The sequence below is a fragment of the Natator depressus genome, chromosome 25 (assembly GCF_965152275.1).
Source record: "Natator depressus isolate rNatDep1 chromosome 25, rNatDep2.hap1, whole genome shotgun sequence".
Taxonomy (NCBI): domain Eukaryota; kingdom Metazoa; phylum Chordata; order Testudines; family Cheloniidae; genus Natator; species Natator depressus.
This window is the reverse complement of record NC_134258.1, coordinates 2,609,862-2,628,048: the sequence shown is the minus strand read 5'-3', so window position 1 is coordinate 2,628,048 and position 18,187 is coordinate 2,609,862. Positions and strand designations below refer to the sequence as shown.

Genomic DNA, 18,187 nt, shown 5'->3' with positions numbered 1-18,187 from the left:
GATCAAACCTAAGGTTGTGCTACTAAAATTCCTATTTATTCTCTCAGTGTACAAGAGTCAATTTGCTGTTCTAAAGCAAAAAAAAAAAAAAATAAATCCTGCATTTTGCATATAGAAAATAAAGCCAAGTTAAAAGAACAATTCTGTCCATAAAAAGGCCTTTGAGTCAGGTAACTTAAATCCAACAACAAATAAAAACATGTTAAGCGTATGGGGAAAATGATTTGTAACCTATAGAAAATTCAGTATACAGTAAGACTAGCAAATCCTGCAAACTGACTGCTTGCCTGGAAGGGATGGCCTGGCAGCCTGCTTTGCAGAAAAACAGCAGGCAGGTCTGAAAAGGGAGTTATCTTACTGCAGCAGATGTAGCTAACAGGCTTCATTATAGATATGTCACTGTATAATATCTGCTACTGCAGCTGAAGCTGACCTTTTGCAGATGACATCTTATTAGGAACACAAACATAGGAATTGGCATGACTGATGAGATCAATGATCCAGCTTGCCTAACAGCCACTAGGATCAGATGCTTTTTTATTTGCAATACATCTGCAATGAGAAAGTTCTTCCAACTCAGTCAGTTAGAGCTTAGCTTATAGACTCAGACTTTAAGGCCAGAAGGGACCATCATGATCATCTAGTCTAGCCTCCTGCCCATTGCAGGACACAGAACCTCACTCACCCATCCTGAAATAGACCCCTAACCTCTGGCTGAGTTACTGAAGTCCTCAAATCATGATTTAAAGACTTCAAGTTACAGAGAATGCACCACTTACATTTATGCCATGACATAGGAGTCTTTACATCCCTTCTAGGAAAAAGAGGGGCCCTACCTGGTGCCGAAGTAAGGTTCAGTGGTAGGTGTAACAAAGTGGGGCTTTTCTGCAATATTTTTATGGAGCTGGTGTGTGCCTCAGTTGCCCTGTCCTTTGCACTGCTACCCCTCAGGGCGGAAAAAGGGTTTAAGTTTGCTCTCAGAGCAGCGCAGGACATGAGGTGTGGGTGTTGCTTTGTTGTCTGAGCTGTAATGAAACTGATCCAGATCAACAGAGGGCCCAGAGGGATAACGAAAAGCCCCAATGACAACACTCAACACTGGGAAGCTCCAGCAGACAGGGTTGTGAACGTAGCATGGCTTTGCCTGGAGACAAAAAATAGGGAGGTGACCAGCAGGGGATAAAGTGTGGGCTTCTGGAAGAAGCTGACTGCTCTCACCTGGAACTGACGAAGAGGTCAGGGAAAGGCATACCTTGAGATGGAATCCACTACAGCTTGGCTGGGGTCTGTGCTGGTTTGGCCAGATGGACTATGTTTTAACCTTCATTTCTTTATGCTAACTTAAGGACATCCAGTGCTGTGTTCCAGTTGAGTAATAAAGCCTACTCTGTTTTTAAAATACTGCTTGTTGTCACTGAAAATACTTGTCGAGGTGCGTTAATCCTTGCAGAGCGTACAAGCGTCTGACAAGGAGTCACACTCAGCGTGGACCCCCACCCCAGAGCAGGAAGCAGGAGACTTGATGCTTAAGATCGTCCAGGGCTCTCAGATGTATACCATCCAATCCTGTTGATTTACAGCTCTTTAACACATCAGTTTATTCCAGTACCTCCTCAGTACCTCCTGTACGTTGGAAGAGTTTTGCTCTCGAAACTACATTCACTAATTTCCCAGTCTTTAGACTGGGAGTGGTTGGGGCATTACAAAACCTAAACCTAATTTCCTCAATACTAATTTCCCCCTACTGTTACTCACACCTTGTCAACTGTCTGAAATGGGCCACGCTCATTACCACTTCAAAAGTTATTTTTCCTCCCTTGGTATCCTGCTGTTAATTGAATTGTCTCATTAGACTGACCTTACACTTGGTAAGGCAACTCACATCTTTTCATGTATTTATACCTGCTCCTGTATTTTCCACTCCATGCATCTGATGAAGTGGGTTCTAGCCCACGAAAGCTTATGCCCAAATAAATGTGTTAGTCTCTAAAGTGCCACAAGGACTCCTTGTTTGTTTTGCTGATACAGACTAACATGGCTACCCCTCTGAAACTTGACACTTACAGTTCGGGAGGGATTTTTTTTTCCAAAACAGCTTTCTTATTAGTGAACGTGGTGCCTGCATGGTAGGGCACCAAAGGAGACATGTCACCTGCATGTGTACCTGGGAGATTGCTTTAAATGCTGCTGTCTTGCCCAGTTTTTCCCCTCCTTTGGTCACTGATTCTGCAGACTGCTTTGCTGTTTTGGCAGCTTCTTCCACACCTTCTTTTATCTTCCGACCAATATCACTCTTACTTACTTCATCCAAACTCTGCAATAACATGGAAGGAAAATGGTGTGAGAAACATGGATCACCACCTGGATTTGAAAGAGATTCCTCTTTTTGGCCTTTAGAGACTTCCCAAGTGATCACCAGGGAAATCGCACGTTAGTGGCATGGTCAAGGTCTGTAGGACCAAGAGTTGATTTTTCTTAAGCAGTTACAGGTCACAGGGAACCTGACTTTTCTGCTGCAGCATTAGCAGTGACCCGGGAGCTGTGCTGTGATCATCGGCGATGAAGATATTTTTGGACAGCTATAGAACTATACATGTTGGACTAGCAATTATTTATACACCATGAATGTCGCTTAACAGCAACCTCTCGGTTCCAGCAAAAAGTTGTTATTATCCAAAAATTGCCAATAAGTGGAAGGCAGGTTTGCGGGGCTTCAGCCAGGGAAAGAAGCTTTGGGACACAGCAAGCCCAGGGCCCCTGGTGCCAGGGCAGGACACCCCCTGGACAGCACAGGGAGAGGTTCTGGGCAATGCAGGAGTCCTGGTGCTGTGGAGTGGGAGGGGAGGCTGCAGGCAGGGCAGTGGATGGGAGGGAGGACCTGTGGCCTGGAAGCTGGGGTTTTCCACAGGTAGCAGGGCTCCAGGGCCCTCCAGGGCTGTTTTCTATTTGCTGGCAGTTAAAATACTCTAGACCTTTCCTTTGAAATACCCGCATCCTTGTTAATTCTCTAAGAGATAAAAGGAGTACTTGCCACTGAATGCATCCGATGAAGTGAGCTGTAGTTCACGAAAGCTTATGCTCAAATAAATTGGTTAGTCTCTAAGGTGCCACTAGTACTCCTTTTCTTTTTGCGAATACAGACTCACACAGCTGCTACTCTGAAACCTGTCTCTAAGAGATAGAAGGAAATGCAGTCCAGGCCAGGGCAGCTCTGGGGGAGAGAGCTCTGAGCACTAATTTTTGATCCACCAGGAAAGAAGTTTCAAATACTCTTTCTTCCACTCCAACAAAAAAAGCTTTACACACACCAGAGAGAGCCTGGGGGGTGGGGTGCTATACACACAGGCTGTGGCAGGCCGGAGGTTAAAACATCTCCACAAACAGTTGATCACCATTTCACTCTGAACCAGCACAGCTGGCTTAGCAGGTGCTCTTTGCAGGGATGTCAGAGACTTCCCTGGCAGTGGGCAGCTGATTCTGGGGTGGGTAGGAAGACAAACCCACATAGAAGGGGTTGCCAGGTGGACAGTACCACCAGGTGTTTTCCCCATCAGCCAGTCCTGTTCCCCTGCCCCTCAGTCAGCACTCCTCCCCTTCCTCTCTGCACCCTGGTTGCCAGGAGGGAGTGGGTAGGAGTGCACAGACCAGGCACCCCTGGCCCAGCAGCAATGGCAGCACAGGCTCCTGCCTCCCCACATCCTTTCTGGGCCAGGCTGCTGGAGGCTCATTTCAGCTCTGCCAGCCCGTGGACGCTGGTGCCAGCGGCAGGGACCACCTTCACCACAGTTAGCCCAGGGACTCAACCATGAACAGCACCTCCCCACCTAAATGGCGCCCTCAGCCTTCTTTCCCTGCCCTCCCTGCTTGAGGCTTCCCACAGCACCAAGAGGAGCTGCCACTTATCCAACAGGCGGGCCCAGCAGGTAAAACAGGACCCAGGTGCGAGTAACATCTCCTCCAGAAACCCTGCTTCCTCCACACCACTCTGTACCCTTCCTCCCTGTTGGCTCAAAGCTTCCTGCCGGTCTACGGTACTGAGAGCAGATGCCTTCCATTCCGGTAGGATGGGGACCCAGGTGCCAGTCACGCGAGATGTGCAGCCACACATGTGCACAGCTTAAGAAGAACATTGCTCCTAGCCATGTTCTCAAATGGGCTCTTCCACTTTGATGCTGGTATCTGAGTTGCCTATGCCCCAATGGAGGAGACAAAGCCTTGAGGCATTTTCTCTTCTGCAGCTATCAGATAGTCAGACCCCCATGTACACACTCATCTACCCAGCAGCAAGGAAGAAACATGGGGTGCTGATACTGCCTGCACATCTGCCATCACACTAGTCACACCAAAAAATTCTCCAGCAGTTACCACTGCAGGTCTCTTTAGTGGCCCTGGCCTGTAAGGGCAACAACAGTGACCCTCCTTCAACTAGAAGAAAGAGATAAAGGACATTAATTCAATACAAAGTGCAAACCACAAGTAAACTGATGGATTTTTGCAAGGTTATACTGTACCTCTTTGACTGATCCTGTTATTTCTCCAAGCTTCTTTTTAATCACTTCAGAGGTCTTAACCGTTTCAGATTCAATGGTTTTCTGCAGCACAAACAAAAATTTTATGTTAACAGTAATCACTGCATCAATCAGAATTATAACCACATGAGGATTTTATAGCACTGCATCAATAGTCCAGCATATAGCACTCTCTTGGTGACATACTACTGTAGGACAGAAGAACAGCTGCAGTTAAACTCTGTCCTCAATAGGATACATGGATTCTTCTAACTATATGAAGTGAAAGGAACAGAAATGGGGATCAGTCACATGGAAAGTCAGAATACAATGTTCTATTTTTAGATGTTTAAAATTTGTGCCCAAATCAATGCAATGTAAACCAACAGCTGCCTTAAATATGAAAGAGATAATGATTCAGGGAGGGAATGATGGAGGCCAGGGAAACCATGCAGAACCTCAGTTTCTTGAGATAATTGTTGAAGCAACACAGGTCCAGGATGGATCCAAGACCATCTTTGGCCTTCGGGATTAGGAAATATCGGGAGTAAAACCCCTTCCCTCTTAGGTTCTGAGGCATCTCGTACACTGCCCCTACCTGCAGGGGGGCTAGCACCTCTTGGACTAGAAGCTGCTCATGAGAAGGGTCCCTGAAGATGGAGGGGGGTGGGAGGAGGGATGGAAGAAAACTGAAGGGTGTAACTTTCCTCCACCATACTCAGCACCCAACGATCCAAGGTTATGAGGGACCACAGCAGGCTGAAGTGGGCGAGTCGGTCTGAAAATGAAATGTGGGAACTGATAATGGCCTTGGGCGTATCTTAAAAAGTTCTCTTTGGGCCTTCCAGGTATGTGAGAGACCCTGGTGGTGCAGTTGAGGTGGAGGGGAGCAGTTGTCTACGTTTGTAATCTCTGCTCCGTTTCTTGAACAGGTCCTGTTGAGGCAGTGGAGCCAAGAAGCAGGCTGGTTGCTGCAGCCTGAAATGCTTCCTTCGATGGTGAGTAGAGGCCCAGGGATCTGGGGTTGCCCTGGAGTCCTTCACACCATGGAGCTTTGTGTCTGTTTGCTCCGAGAAGAGGGAGGTACCCTTGAATAGGAGATCCTGGATTGACTGTTGGACCTCAGGAGGAAACCCCGAGGGCTGAAGCCAGGAGCATCGCCTCATGACCACTGCAGAAATCATTGTTCTAGCTGCCGCATCAGTTCTGTCCAGGGCTGCTTACAGCAGGGGTCTCAAACACGTGGCCCGCAGAGTTATTTCCTGCGGCCCGCCATATGCGCTGACTAGCCAAGCTCCCCTCATCCCCCGCATCGGGAGCGTGCCACGTTCCCACTCCTCCACCTACCTCTCAGCGCTGCCCGCTGCCAAACAGCTGTTTGGTGGTGCTTAGGACTTTCCAGGAGGGAGGGGGAGGAGTGGGGATGCAGCGCACTCAGGGGAGAAGGTGGAGCCGGGGATTTGGGGAAAGGGTTGGAATGGGGGCGGGGCCAGGGGAAGAGCAAGGGGCTTTACCAAAGTAAATCTAAAGTAAATGCGTGTTTGTCATTTGAGTGAGGTGCATTACTGAGTGTTTATATTTTATTAAAACCCTTCTTCACATTACAGTTTTAAAAAAGTTAATACATTAACTTTTAATAGCATACTATATTACTCTTCATTTTTTACTATACTTTTGTATCGTATGAAAAAGTTTCAGTGATGCGGCCCTCGGGCCAACATACGAGTCCTCATGTGGCTGTGGTGATTTGAGTTTGAGGTCCGACTCCTGGCTTAGAGTGAGGCCCTGGCTATCGTTTTCCCTTCCTCTATCAAGGCAGAAAACTCCTTCCTGAAGTCCTGAAGCAGCAAGTCTTTAAACTTTGCCATGGAGTCCCAAATATTGTAATCATACCTCCCCAGCAAGGCTCGTTGGTTGCAAATACAAAGTTATAACCCTCCCGTTGAATAAATTTTTCTTCCGCAAAAGGTCTAGCTTTTTCAAGTCCTTTTGCTTGGGGGTAGTGCCTGCCTGGCCCTCTCATTGGGGGATCCGAGAGGAGGGTGACCACAAGTGACCCGGGAGGAGGATGAGAGCACAGATATTCATACCCCTTGGCAGGCACAAAGTACTTCTCTGCCTTCTTTGAAGTGTGAGGGAAAGAATACGGGGTCTGACATAGTGACCTGACTGGACCCATAACGGCCTTGAGGGACAGAGCCATCTTTGACTGGGCTGCAGCAGCCAAATCATCAATGAGAGTAGGCGAGGACTGCTTAAGTACCTCCAGACCCAGGTTAGCAGCCACCATTTTTAGAAGCTCCTGGTGGACTCTAACGTCATCCTTTAGACCAAACCACTTGGTCCCAAGACGGTTTCATCTGCGGGGGAGGAGGAGGAGGAAGAGGCCTGAACAGGTGGGGGACCTTCCTCTTTTTCAGCCCCAATTACATACCCCTGGGTCAAGTCTTGCGTGTCGGTACCAGGCTTAGTACCTGTACTTGGGTTGGGTGCTGGATGGTGCGGTGGAGGAGCACTCCCCTCAAACACTACCGAGAGGAATGACTGGACACGATCCCAGTACTGGGGGAAAGCCCCACTGATTCCAGTACGGTCACTGGACCTGCATCAGCCGCTCTCATCCAGGCCAGGTGTCTGCAGGGGAGCCCACACCAAGATCCAGAGGGATGTAGGACGGGTAGTGGCGGGAGCTCTTAGACTGAGTGTAGGGTTCCACCTCTGACTCCGAGGAAGAGTCCTTCTGAGGAGACCATGGTGGGGGCAGTACCCCACACTTCCGCCAGTCAGTGCCTAGGGTCAAGAAATTGGTGCCAGATAAGGGAAGTCCTCGTCAATGACAGGGGAGCCATGTTGCCTCTGCTCGGTACCGAAGTCACTGCTGCCGAGTATAAGCTCGGGGCCCCATACTCCCTTCTGCTCGGCATACTCTTTGGAGCAGATAGCTGACCCATCGGGGTCGGCGGTACCAGAAGTGTCAGTAAGTCCGTGGCCACTGCAAAGGTGGAAAGCACTGCAATCCCGCTGGTGCGATGACAACTCCCCAGCATCGATGGCTGGTCCCGCACCGGACTCAACTGCGCCCGTGACCAGGGTGGAGTCGACAGTGCCGCTATCACACCGGGGGTATCCACAGCACTCTCCTTGTTTGTCCTTCTTTGGTATTGGGGAACGTCCCTCCTTGGATTGTTGCTTATGTTTCTTTCTCGGTACCGGAGATGGAGAACGGGACTGAGAAACACACAGTGCCAAAGGCTTGCTTTGCTTCGCAGCGAAGCTGAGGTGCTCAGTGCTGAGTAAAACCAGCTTGATTCCAACACCAGTCTAAATGCGGCTTCCATTAGGATTGACCTTAGTCTAGCCTCCCAGTCCTTTGTATGAGGCTTCAAGTCCCAACAGATCTGGCAATACTCTTGTACATGAGCCTCTCCTAGAGGCTTCAGACAACTGGAGTGTGGGTTGCTTGCCTCAGGAGGCACAGGGCTTGAACCGAGAGACCAGGACATGCCCAGCCCCAGGAGCGAAGGAAGGAAGACAGAGGGTCTAACTATACACATTAATACTATCTACACTATATACACTACTACTAAAACTAAGACTAAATATAACTAAACTAGAGAGTAACCACTGAATAAATGCCTTGCCGAAGCAAAAGGAGCTGTTCCAGCAACCGTCACAAGCGGTAAGAAGGAACTGAGAAGGTGCGGGACCACCGGCAAATTAGTGCGCCGCACCAGAGAGCACTAGAGCCGACCCAATCAATAATACCATTGCAGGAAAAGTTTCCAGAGATGGTGCACACAGTGCACGCACACAATTAGTGTGGAATGCACGTGAGCAATCACTCAAAGAAGAACTTGGATTTCCAGATAAAGATGTTTAGTTGCTGAAGATTGAGAATGGGGCAGAGCCCTCCACCCTTCTTCAGGATGAGGAAATATGCGGAGTAGAAGCCTCTCCTCTGGTAGGGAGGTGCCATGCACTATATGATGCCCTTTGCAAGAAGAGCATCTGCCTCTTGCTGGAGAAGGCACTGATGGGAAGGGCCTCATGGAGGTGTCCAGCCCGGGGAGGTGGGGGGCAATTGGGGAAAAGAAAGAAATTCTATGGCGTAACCATGATGGATAATCTCCAGGACTCAATGGTCCATGGTGATCTTGCCCCAATTGTGGGCGAACAGGGCAAGATGGCCCATAAAGATGACATGGGGCACTGTGGGTGGCAATAGGAAGGGTTCACAGTTCTCGAGCAACACGTCAAAACTGTTTAGGCTGTTGGTGGGCAAGGGACGAGGAAGTGGCTGTGCGTCACTGCCAGCAGTACCAGAGGCACTTGCATGGAGGTTTCTGGTGCTGCTGGTAGTAGGCTGGGTAGGGCGCATTTGGCCGAGGGCAGAACTGCTGGAGCTCTTGCTTGCGACACAGGGCTGGGGGCTGAACAATGGCATCATTAATGGGGAGCGGCACCCTTGATGGTCCCTGAGGCTGGAGGATGTCCAGGAGCTGGTGTTGCTGATCCTGAACCTCCTCCAGCAGTATGTCATGGTCTGCTGCCACCCTCAGTAACATGTCTTGGTATTGCTTGTGATCATCAGGGCGAGATAGGGAAGGAGCGATGAGCACCTTGTCCGGCGACGAGGAACTGGCTCTACATCTGCCTCTTCCTCAGAGCCCAACAGTGAGGGAGCCTGGGCCGAGCGGTATGAGGCTTGGGAGGGTGGGTATCACTGGCGATATGGGTCCCAGAATGCCTGGTGTGGCTAAGGGGTCGGGACCTGGGGGTGCGGTGGGCCCCAGAGGTACTGGAACCAAACCATCGCTGCCGGGCCATAAGCCAGAGGATAAGCCAGGGATGCAAGTCCGAGCTCTGCCTGGACAAAAGGGAGAAGGAGGGCTCCAGCTCAGAAAAGTCTTCCTAGTCTGAAGATGGCTTGGGTAGTGATGGAATCAACAGAGTGGGCCAGCCACAGTGCAGAGTCAACAGGCGGAGGTCCGGAAGGAGCAGGAGCGGGTTGTCCGCCAGAGTAGGAACCTCCCAGGTGAGTGGGGAACCTGAGAGAAGGGGAGAGGGTGGGTAAGGTAGCTCCAGTTCCTCCGGCAACAGAAGGAGCTCCACACAACCAGGAGTCCAGGGAGTGCCCTTGGAGATGCTGGAAGACCAAGGCAGTGTCCATGGGGCCAGCTGGACCAAAGGACGTGGAGGTGGCAGCAGGACAGGTGATGTGTGTTCCAGGGACTGCTCCAACGGCGTCGGTACCGGGGCGACCACCTGTACCGCTGGATCCTTCTTGTGCTTTGTTTTACCCTCGATGCGGGGAAGCTTGGGTGCTGGTGCCACAGTGTCGGGGCATGACACCTCACCTGACCTGGCCCGGCTCGGGGAGTAAATGTTGCACTTAGAAGTAGTCCTCAATAGGGACTTGCTCCTATGCCCATGACAGTGCTTCCTACCCTCACATCTGGGTTTGTCCTTGACTGCCGTATCCAGAGCATGAGACGTGCTGGAAGAAGTGCTAACCACCAGTGATGGACGCTGCACTGATGGTTCTGGATCCGAGTGGGTGCACAGTCTCATGGCTTCCCCCATCCAGTATTTTCTGAAGCAAAGCTACTGTGCTTCCCGAGTCCAGGATGGGAAAAACTTGCAAATCATACAACGAGCAACGATGTGAGCCTCCCCGAGGCAGTAAAGACGCCACTGGTGCTTGTTGCTCATGGAGAACAAGCATGGGAAAGAATCAGCTTTTAAACCCCGGAACACAGGGCATACACCCCAGCGGGGCAGAGAGAGCGTACCCCAATCAGGGTAGACTAACACTAATTACTATCTACAAGAAAAAACAAAGAATTATACAATTCTTCAATTACACAAATGAAGCAGGTTACTCTCTTAGCTAAAAGAAAAGGAGTACTTGTGGCACCTTAGAGACTAACCAATTTATTTGAGCATAAGCTTTCGTGAGCTACAGCTCACTTCATCGATTGCATCCACAAGTACTCCTTTTCTTTTTGCGAATACAACTAACACGGCTGTTACTCTGAAACTTAGCTAAAAGAGTAAGACCACAAAGGAACAGAGGATCTAATTCAGGCCATGCAGGAGTAAGAGGGAACAGGAGGCGTCGACATGCACGGCTCCTGGCTAACCTCAGTTGGGAGCACAAGGGGACACACAACAACACATGTCTAGCAATGGACACTGCTAGGAAAAGCATCTGGCTCCAGGGCATGGCACACATGCACACCCATATTTGGAATACATAATAGGGACCATCACTCGAAGAAGAAACAAATGTTAAGAGGCAATAATATAAATGTGAAGCAATTCAAGAATATCACTAATTCCCACTTTCACACTTCCCTGGTTCCTTCACCGTACTGAATCTGGCCACTGAAAGAATGTGCAATGCTGTGGTAACAGACTTCAGTTCCTTATTAGTGCAATGAAAGCACTTTCCTTCTAGTAAAGCTGTTTTATAATCCATTATGAATGTGATTATGTCTAATGAAAGTGAAAAATCCTTAATTTTATCTCCATGTCTATGGATAAGTGACTTTTTTACCTGCTTATTATTTGTGATTTCTATTAAAATGTCTGTTGGAAAGAAATTCCACCAAAAACTGTAGAAAAACTTAACTCTTTACACTAGTTCATTGCACCTACTGGTGTTTCCATCAGTCAGCCCAGACCTTTCCTGAATACAGCAAACCCAACAGCTCATTTGCACAGAAGCTTAGGTTACAATACTCTGAATTGTAATAGACTGACTGGCCAATGAAGATGTTAGACAACGAAATAATTCATGAGGAAGACTTACATATTTCCTCCTTGCTTCCTGGAGCGCATCAGATTCTTCTAGCTTTTTAGCTTCATCACGGAATTTTTTAATACTTTCTTTCATCTCTTTATTTTTTGCTAATTCCTGTTTGATGTTGTCCACAAACCCTGATATAAAGCCTTTTCTGCCTCCAGAAGAATAATATCTAGACTAAAAAGAAAATAATTATTACAGTCTGTATAATCTAAAGAGACATTAAGTATCATAGCCAGGTAGATTTACACTTCATGTCTGCCATGCAAAAGGATGGGGAAATTAGGCATCTTGAGGATGGCCAAAATACAATAGCCAAGGAGCACTGTGCCTTCAGAATAGCAATCAAATTTCACACACACTGCACAGAGTACTAGAGATAAATGTACAGCCAAGCAAAAAAATTACTCCCTCAAGAGGCAAAGGAGTCACTGCTCTGACTTAGCTGATAGGTTTCAATAACCGGCCAATTTCTGCTGTTGAGGATTTCTGCTTTTGGTGGCTGCACACGACTGGAGCCTCACTACTGGATTTTATCAACTGAGCTCTTTGCTGGCAAACAAATATATGGAGGGAAAGTTGGTATCTGACAGATCCAAAAACATTTTTGTCACATCTTTGAAAACCATACTGAAGTATATAATCTAGGGTGGCCACTTGTCAGAAGCATATCAATTTCTAGTAGACCCCAATACTCTGATCATTACTAAAATATACTTTCAGTCTAATGCATGCATAAAACCCTGCCCATTAACATACCTGATGTAGCTCTAAAACAGGCCTGCCCATTCTATAAACAATGCCACTAGGGAGTACCAGAGCTGGGTATCTTCCAGATATAAGCCTCGAGCCACCGACAAGGCATTTCTGTGAACAGAAACAAAACTTCGTTACCAAAGAATAAAGAAATAATTAAACCTGCTTGGGGCACACTCAGTGCCCAAAGAGCCAGTGGAAAAAGGGAAGTAAAGAACACAGCATATAGGGGCATTTCTGGCTAATCTTTCGGGAACAAAAGCTGGGAGCTATACTGAAAATACTCCCTCACCAGAGCTTGGATACATAGAACAAACCAGTGCATCACAACTTTATTATGAATTAACAAAGCACTGCCACATCCCTATCGTTCACTTGTACAAAACACACGAGGGCCAGACGGTAAGCTGTACCCCAACATGGGTGGGCCTATTTGTCATTATTTTGGGTGGACATGGTACTGCTCTAGCTAAGTGCCACCCATCATCCCAGAGGAGCTAGATGTTTCTGCTATTATTAGCAGTTAAAAACTCATGGGGCAATTTAATTTGCCATCTGTAATCTTCAGAGCTAACATTCAAACAGGATGAACAGGGAAGTTCACACCTCAGAATAACTTTTTCTATTTGCAAACTCAGTCACTGCTGGTTTAAGTGATATTTGGAGTATTTCTTTGCACTTTATAGGGCTAGAAACAATTTTTTAAAGAAAACCTGTTTCTGTTGAAATGCAATGGGACAACGTATTGCTGCTTGCAGCTTCAGTCCTACATCCCCCACTCCTGGGGAAATTCTGCCTCACTGTGCAAGTGCAGAATAAATAGCCCCAGCAAATTTTTTTTCCCTGCAATATAATTGATTCTGACATGGAGGTGAAGGGAAGCCACAAGAGGGGTCACGTTGCAATTACACCTTCTGCCCACCATAGACTGATGTGGCACCAGAAGAGACGGCAGCTGGCTCATGGGCCAGAGCAACCAGCAGTGGAGAGGGAGGGGGCAGAGGATGCCTTCCTCACAGCACACTGCCTACGGGATCAGGTGAGGAGGCATGGGGGTTGTGGGGAAATGGACATAGCAGGACACATAAGGCTCCTGGGGGGTCACACAGACTGGGGTTCAGAAGGGCTAGTGGGGGGACAGACTGAGCCAGGGGCTGAATGGGAGTGGGGGTGCAGGGCCACATAGGGACAGGAGGGTGGAGGTGCAGGGCCATATGGAGACATGCAGATATGCTACCCACACCCAACACCTAAATGGGGGTGCAGGAACACATGTGGATGGGGGAGGGAGGTACGCGGATACATGAGGAGAGGGGCATATGTGCCTAACTGAATGGGAAAGGCTAGAGGTCAGCCAGGGTATGTATGGCACAGGCTCCCCATCTCCCTAGCAATACCTCTCCCAAATACCTGTTCCATGTATTTCTCCCACCCACACCCAACACCCTCCAGTTCACTCCCAGCAATTACTAACCTCTCCCTCAGCTCCTCCATTACTCTGACTCCCCCAAGCCTTTGCACTGCTTCTGAGGGGCATGGGAAATAAGTTTCTGTATTGTAGTTTACATGAATTATTACTCAAAGATCTGCGTTAATATGTCCAGTAAGGAATCTATTTGTCGAAAAACATTTCCTGAATCATTTTTGTTGTCTGTAAGGTTACAGACATACTTGCTGACAGATATTTTGAAATAAATTACGAAAATAATTAAAACTGGCATGGTTATATCGTGTTATTTTAACAAATGAAATATGCACAATTTTAAAATCTTGTGTGCGGAATTTTTAATTTGGCGCAAAATTCCACCACGAGTAATACCCTTCTTAGGCAGAGACACGCCATATTCCTGATTTCAGAAACCAGCCTCTCCCCCACTGACAAAATGCGAGGAGCCTTCTACAGCTTTATGCTAGTGGCAGGGAGACAAGGCAGCCTGACCACATGGAACAAAAAATTTTGAGCAGCAATGAACTTGGGTTGGAGGAAACAACATGCTTTCTATACAGAGATTTCACAGCAGTTAAACAAGCCACATGATCTCTACTACATTCAAGTACAGAATAGTGAGTCTGTCAGAGCCGGAAACGGAACCCAGGTCATAGAATCATAGAATATCAGGGTTGGAAGGAACTTCAGGAGGTCATCTAGTTCAACCCCCTGCTCAAAGCAGGACCAATCCCCAACTAAATCATCCCAGCCAGGGCTTTGTCAAGCCTGACCTTAAAAACTTCTAAGTAAGGAAATTCCACCACCTCTCTAGGTAACGCATTCCAGTGCTTCACCACCCTCCTAGTGAAAAAGTTTTTCCTAATATCCAACCTAAACCTCCCCCACTGCAACTTGAGACCATTACTCCTTGTTCTGTCATCAGCTACCACTGAAAACTGTCTAGATCCATCCTCTTTGGAACCCCTTTTCAGGTAGTTGGAAGCAGCTATCAAATCCCCCCTCATTCTTCTCTTCTGAAGACTAAACAATCCCAGTTCCCTCAGCCTCTCCTCATAACTCATGTGTTCCAGTCCCCTAATCATTTTTGTTGCCCTCCGCTGGACTCTTTTCAATTTTTCCACATCCTTCTTGTAGTGTGGGGCCCAAAACTGGACACAGTACTCCAGATGAGGCCTCACCAATGTCGAATAGAGGGGAACGATCACGTCCCTCAATCTGCTGGCAATGCCCCTACTTATACAGCCCAAAATGCCATTGGCCTTCTTGGCAACAAGGGTACACTGTTGACTCATATCCAGCTTCTCCTGACTCCAAGCACCAGAGTCTCAATACAGTCAGCCTGGAGGAAGGCAGGGTCAACGACTGTCTCCTACCCAAAAGGAAGGATGAGGCCCTCAGTAGAGAAGTAGGGAGGCCAGGAACAACATCCCACCTCTGTGAGCTCTCTGTTGGAGGAGGCCAGGAACAAACACCTCTTGCTTCCTGAGTCACAGGGAATGGAAGAGAAGCACTTGAAGTATAAATAGAGACATTTTTAAAGTCACTTACAAGTTTATCACACCTGGCCTGGACGCTAAAAAAGCACATTCCTATCCCACATAATTAACCCTTTAGTTTCATCATCCCATTTAAGCTCCACACTGGGATCAGCTCAGAGATCAGCATGTTGCAAAGCTCTCTCCATGCTATTATTCCCATCCCTGAGCCAGCTCTCTTCCCCACATACCAAGGCATGCCTCTTCACACTCAGCCAGCACAAGGCTGTAGCTTCTCACCAGACCAGCCAGCAGGCTCCTGAGGAGCCCCAACCTGCTCAGTTCTCATAGCCAGTACTGCTTCTCCACATGACTGCCCCTCTCTAGAACTCTCCACCAAAATCACTATGCCCATGCTAAGCCAGCCTCCTTTTAGTTAACACAACTCTAATAGACTTTATGGATGGGGAATGTTTGATCATGCCCTCAAGACTTGTAGTAGGAGGCCTCAAAGGCTCTGGGCTCCAATCTCTTCGCCAGGCTCATAACTGCCCAAGATCTGTCTTGAGCAGCCATGTTGATTTCCTTTGCTGCTGCTATGAACGAGCCCCATCCCAAATATCACCAGCTGAAGGAAAGGCTAATTCCTGACAAAGGAAACTCTCCAAAAATATCTGATACAAAGATCCTTGTAACAGGGTGACTGCCAATTAGTTTCCATGTTTGCAACAAGACATCTTTCAACTCAGTACCCTGCTATTTACTTTTTCTATCCAAGCTCAAGGGGACAGCTACAGAAACTGAGAAATAATACAATTAAACCTGATAAAAGGCAATACTTTTCTATGTCTTCTGCGTGTGAAACTCACTGCCACAAGATATCACTGAAGAGCTCAGCAGGTTTTAAAAAGCATTAGATATTTATATGGATAATGAAAATATCCAGTTACATTAAGACAAGTTTCAGAGTAACAGCCGTGTTAGTCTGTATTCGTAAAAAGAAAAAAGAAAAGGAGTACTTGTGGCACCTTAGAGACTAACCAGTTTATTTGAGCATGAGCTTTCGTGAGCTACAGCTCACTTCATCGGATGCATAGCATATCGTGGAAACTGCAGAAGACATTATATACACACAGAGACCATGAAACAAAACTTCCTCCCACCCCACTCTCCTGCTGGTAACAGCTTATCTAAAGTGATCATCAAGGAGGGCCATTTCCAGCACAAATCCAGGTTTTCTCACCCTTCCCCCCCCCCACACCCCCGGGAGAGTGGGGTGGGAGGAAGTTTTGTTTCATGGTCTCTGTGTGTATATAATGTCTTCTGCAGTTTCCACGATATGCTATGCATCCGATGAAGTGAGCTGTAGCTCACGAAAGCTCATGCTCTAATAAACTGGTTAGTCTCTAAGGTGCCACAAGTACTCCTTTTCTTTTTTCAGTTACATTAAACAGATCACATAGCAAGCCTCTCAGTGCAACCCCCTTGTGATGAAGTGAGAATGTTCTTAATGTTTTCGCTGAATACTGTGTGTGTGCCTCAGTTTCCCCTAGGCATTTAAGTATCTAGGTGGTGGGATAAGTGTGTGTGATTGTTGCAGAGCCCTAGAGGGCCAGTGTAATGCTGTCTGCACAGAGAATGGCCAACACCCTGTCTCCTGGCAACTGATGGCCTGGGCCCCTCCTCTGTGCAGACAACAGAGTAGTTAAACCAACCTAATCCCCAATGTAGACAGTGCTAGGTTGACAGAAGAATTCTTCACTTCACCTTGCTACCGCCTCCGGAGGAGGAGGATTACCTACGCCAACAGAAAACCCCCTCCAGTTGGTGTAGGTCTATACAGAATCGGCACTGCCGTAGAGGTGCAGCTGTGCCACTGTGGCATTTCAAGTATAGACACGCCCTGAGACAGCCTGACTACTGCATGATATGACCCATTGGGCTGATCTGAAACAGGGTGAAAAGTCCGATCAGCTCTTTGTATCTGGGGTCACCAAAAGGTCATGAGTCTCTTGAATGCAATGTCAAACTCTCCAGAGTAATTTGCTAAAAGAAACTTGACATTTGTTTCATTCATTCATTAACTAGCTGAGTGCAGGAAAAGCCTCACATTTGGAATGCAACATTTTTATCAAAGATCATCAAAAATCAGTCTAACAACACGAAAAATTATATTAATTTCTCCCATGAGACGACACGTGTACACAGCAACCCAACTGGAGACATAAAGGTAAACTGAGGCAGTTGGATGACAGCCAAGAACGCTGAGGAAGGTGAAGCAGGGCCACCCAGGGCACAGAGCTGATCCACTGGGACTGCAACATCCTCTGACCTTTGCCTTTCCCGCCCCAGAGGAGTCGGCCCGGCCCCAGCCGCTCCCGGGGAAACACCCCGAGAACAGAACCCAGACCGGGGTGTCTTCAGCTCAGCCCCTGGCCCTGCGGCTGCTCGCAGCGCCAAGGGCACCGCCTGGGACGCGGGGCTCCTTGTTCCCGCCTCGCTCCCCCGCCCTCGGCGCGCTGGACAGGCCCCGCCGCACGAGCTGCCGGGCTCCCGCCCCAGCGCGGGCCGCGCCGCGGAACCCCCCGGGCCGCTGCCAGGGCCTGGGCCTGGGGCGAGTTACAGCCGCGACCGGCCTCCGCCGCGGGCCCGGCCCGAGCCGGGCAGCCCCGCGAGGAGACCCCGGGGCAGCGCCCCCGGCCCGGCCAGCGCTTCTCCGCTCACCCGGCATCCCCAGGCCGCCACCGCCGCCATCTTGGGAGTGAAGCGTGTGACCGGGCGCCGCGCCGCGTGATGGCGTCACCCGCTCGCGCCGGGGGCGGGCCGCAGGAGGAGGCGGCGCCAGAGCCGGCGCGAATCTTGTGTCAGCGAGTTCCACAGGCCGCCGCGGGAGCTCAGGGCCCGGCCTAGGGACGCGAGCCCGACTGGCCGGTGCCCACCTGCTGCAGGGGAGCCGAACCGGTCCAGGATCCCGCACGCAAGCCGCGGGAACGCAGCATTAGTGCCCTTGCAAAGTCAAGTATGCTAGAATTGGGCGACCTTAACTCTGCCTCCCTGAGCGCATGTTACATGGTAAGCACTGCGCAGCAGAACCTCCGGGTTCCCGGCACCTCGGGGATGGAGGAGGGTCCTAGCTCTGAACAAAACATCTTGCTTCTTTCCAGAGCTTACAACTGAACACTGAGGGGAC

General features: G+C 48.8%; 1 protein-coding gene across 1 annotated transcript in view; it reads right to left on the bottom strand.

Moving 5' to 3' along the window:
• TIMM44 (translocase of inner mitochondrial membrane 44) overlaps positions 1–17,796 on the bottom strand; it is a 66,455-nt gene extending 48,659 nt beyond the window's left edge. Inside the window, exons 1-5 of the mRNA XM_074939601.1 lie at positions 17,722–17,796; positions 12,076–12,183; positions 11,323–11,493; positions 4,512–4,592; positions 2,165–2,314 (exon numbers count right to left, since the gene is read on the bottom strand). Coding sequence (XP_074795702.1) covers positions 2,165–2,314; positions 4,512–4,592; positions 11,323–11,493; positions 12,076–12,183; positions 17,722–17,751 — 540 coding nt within the window. The 5' untranslated portion in view covers positions 17,752–17,796. The remainder of the gene's footprint in view (positions 1–2,164; positions 2,315–4,511; positions 4,593–11,322; positions 11,494–12,075; positions 12,184–17,721) is intronic.
• Positions 17,797–18,187: the final 391 nt, after the last annotated feature.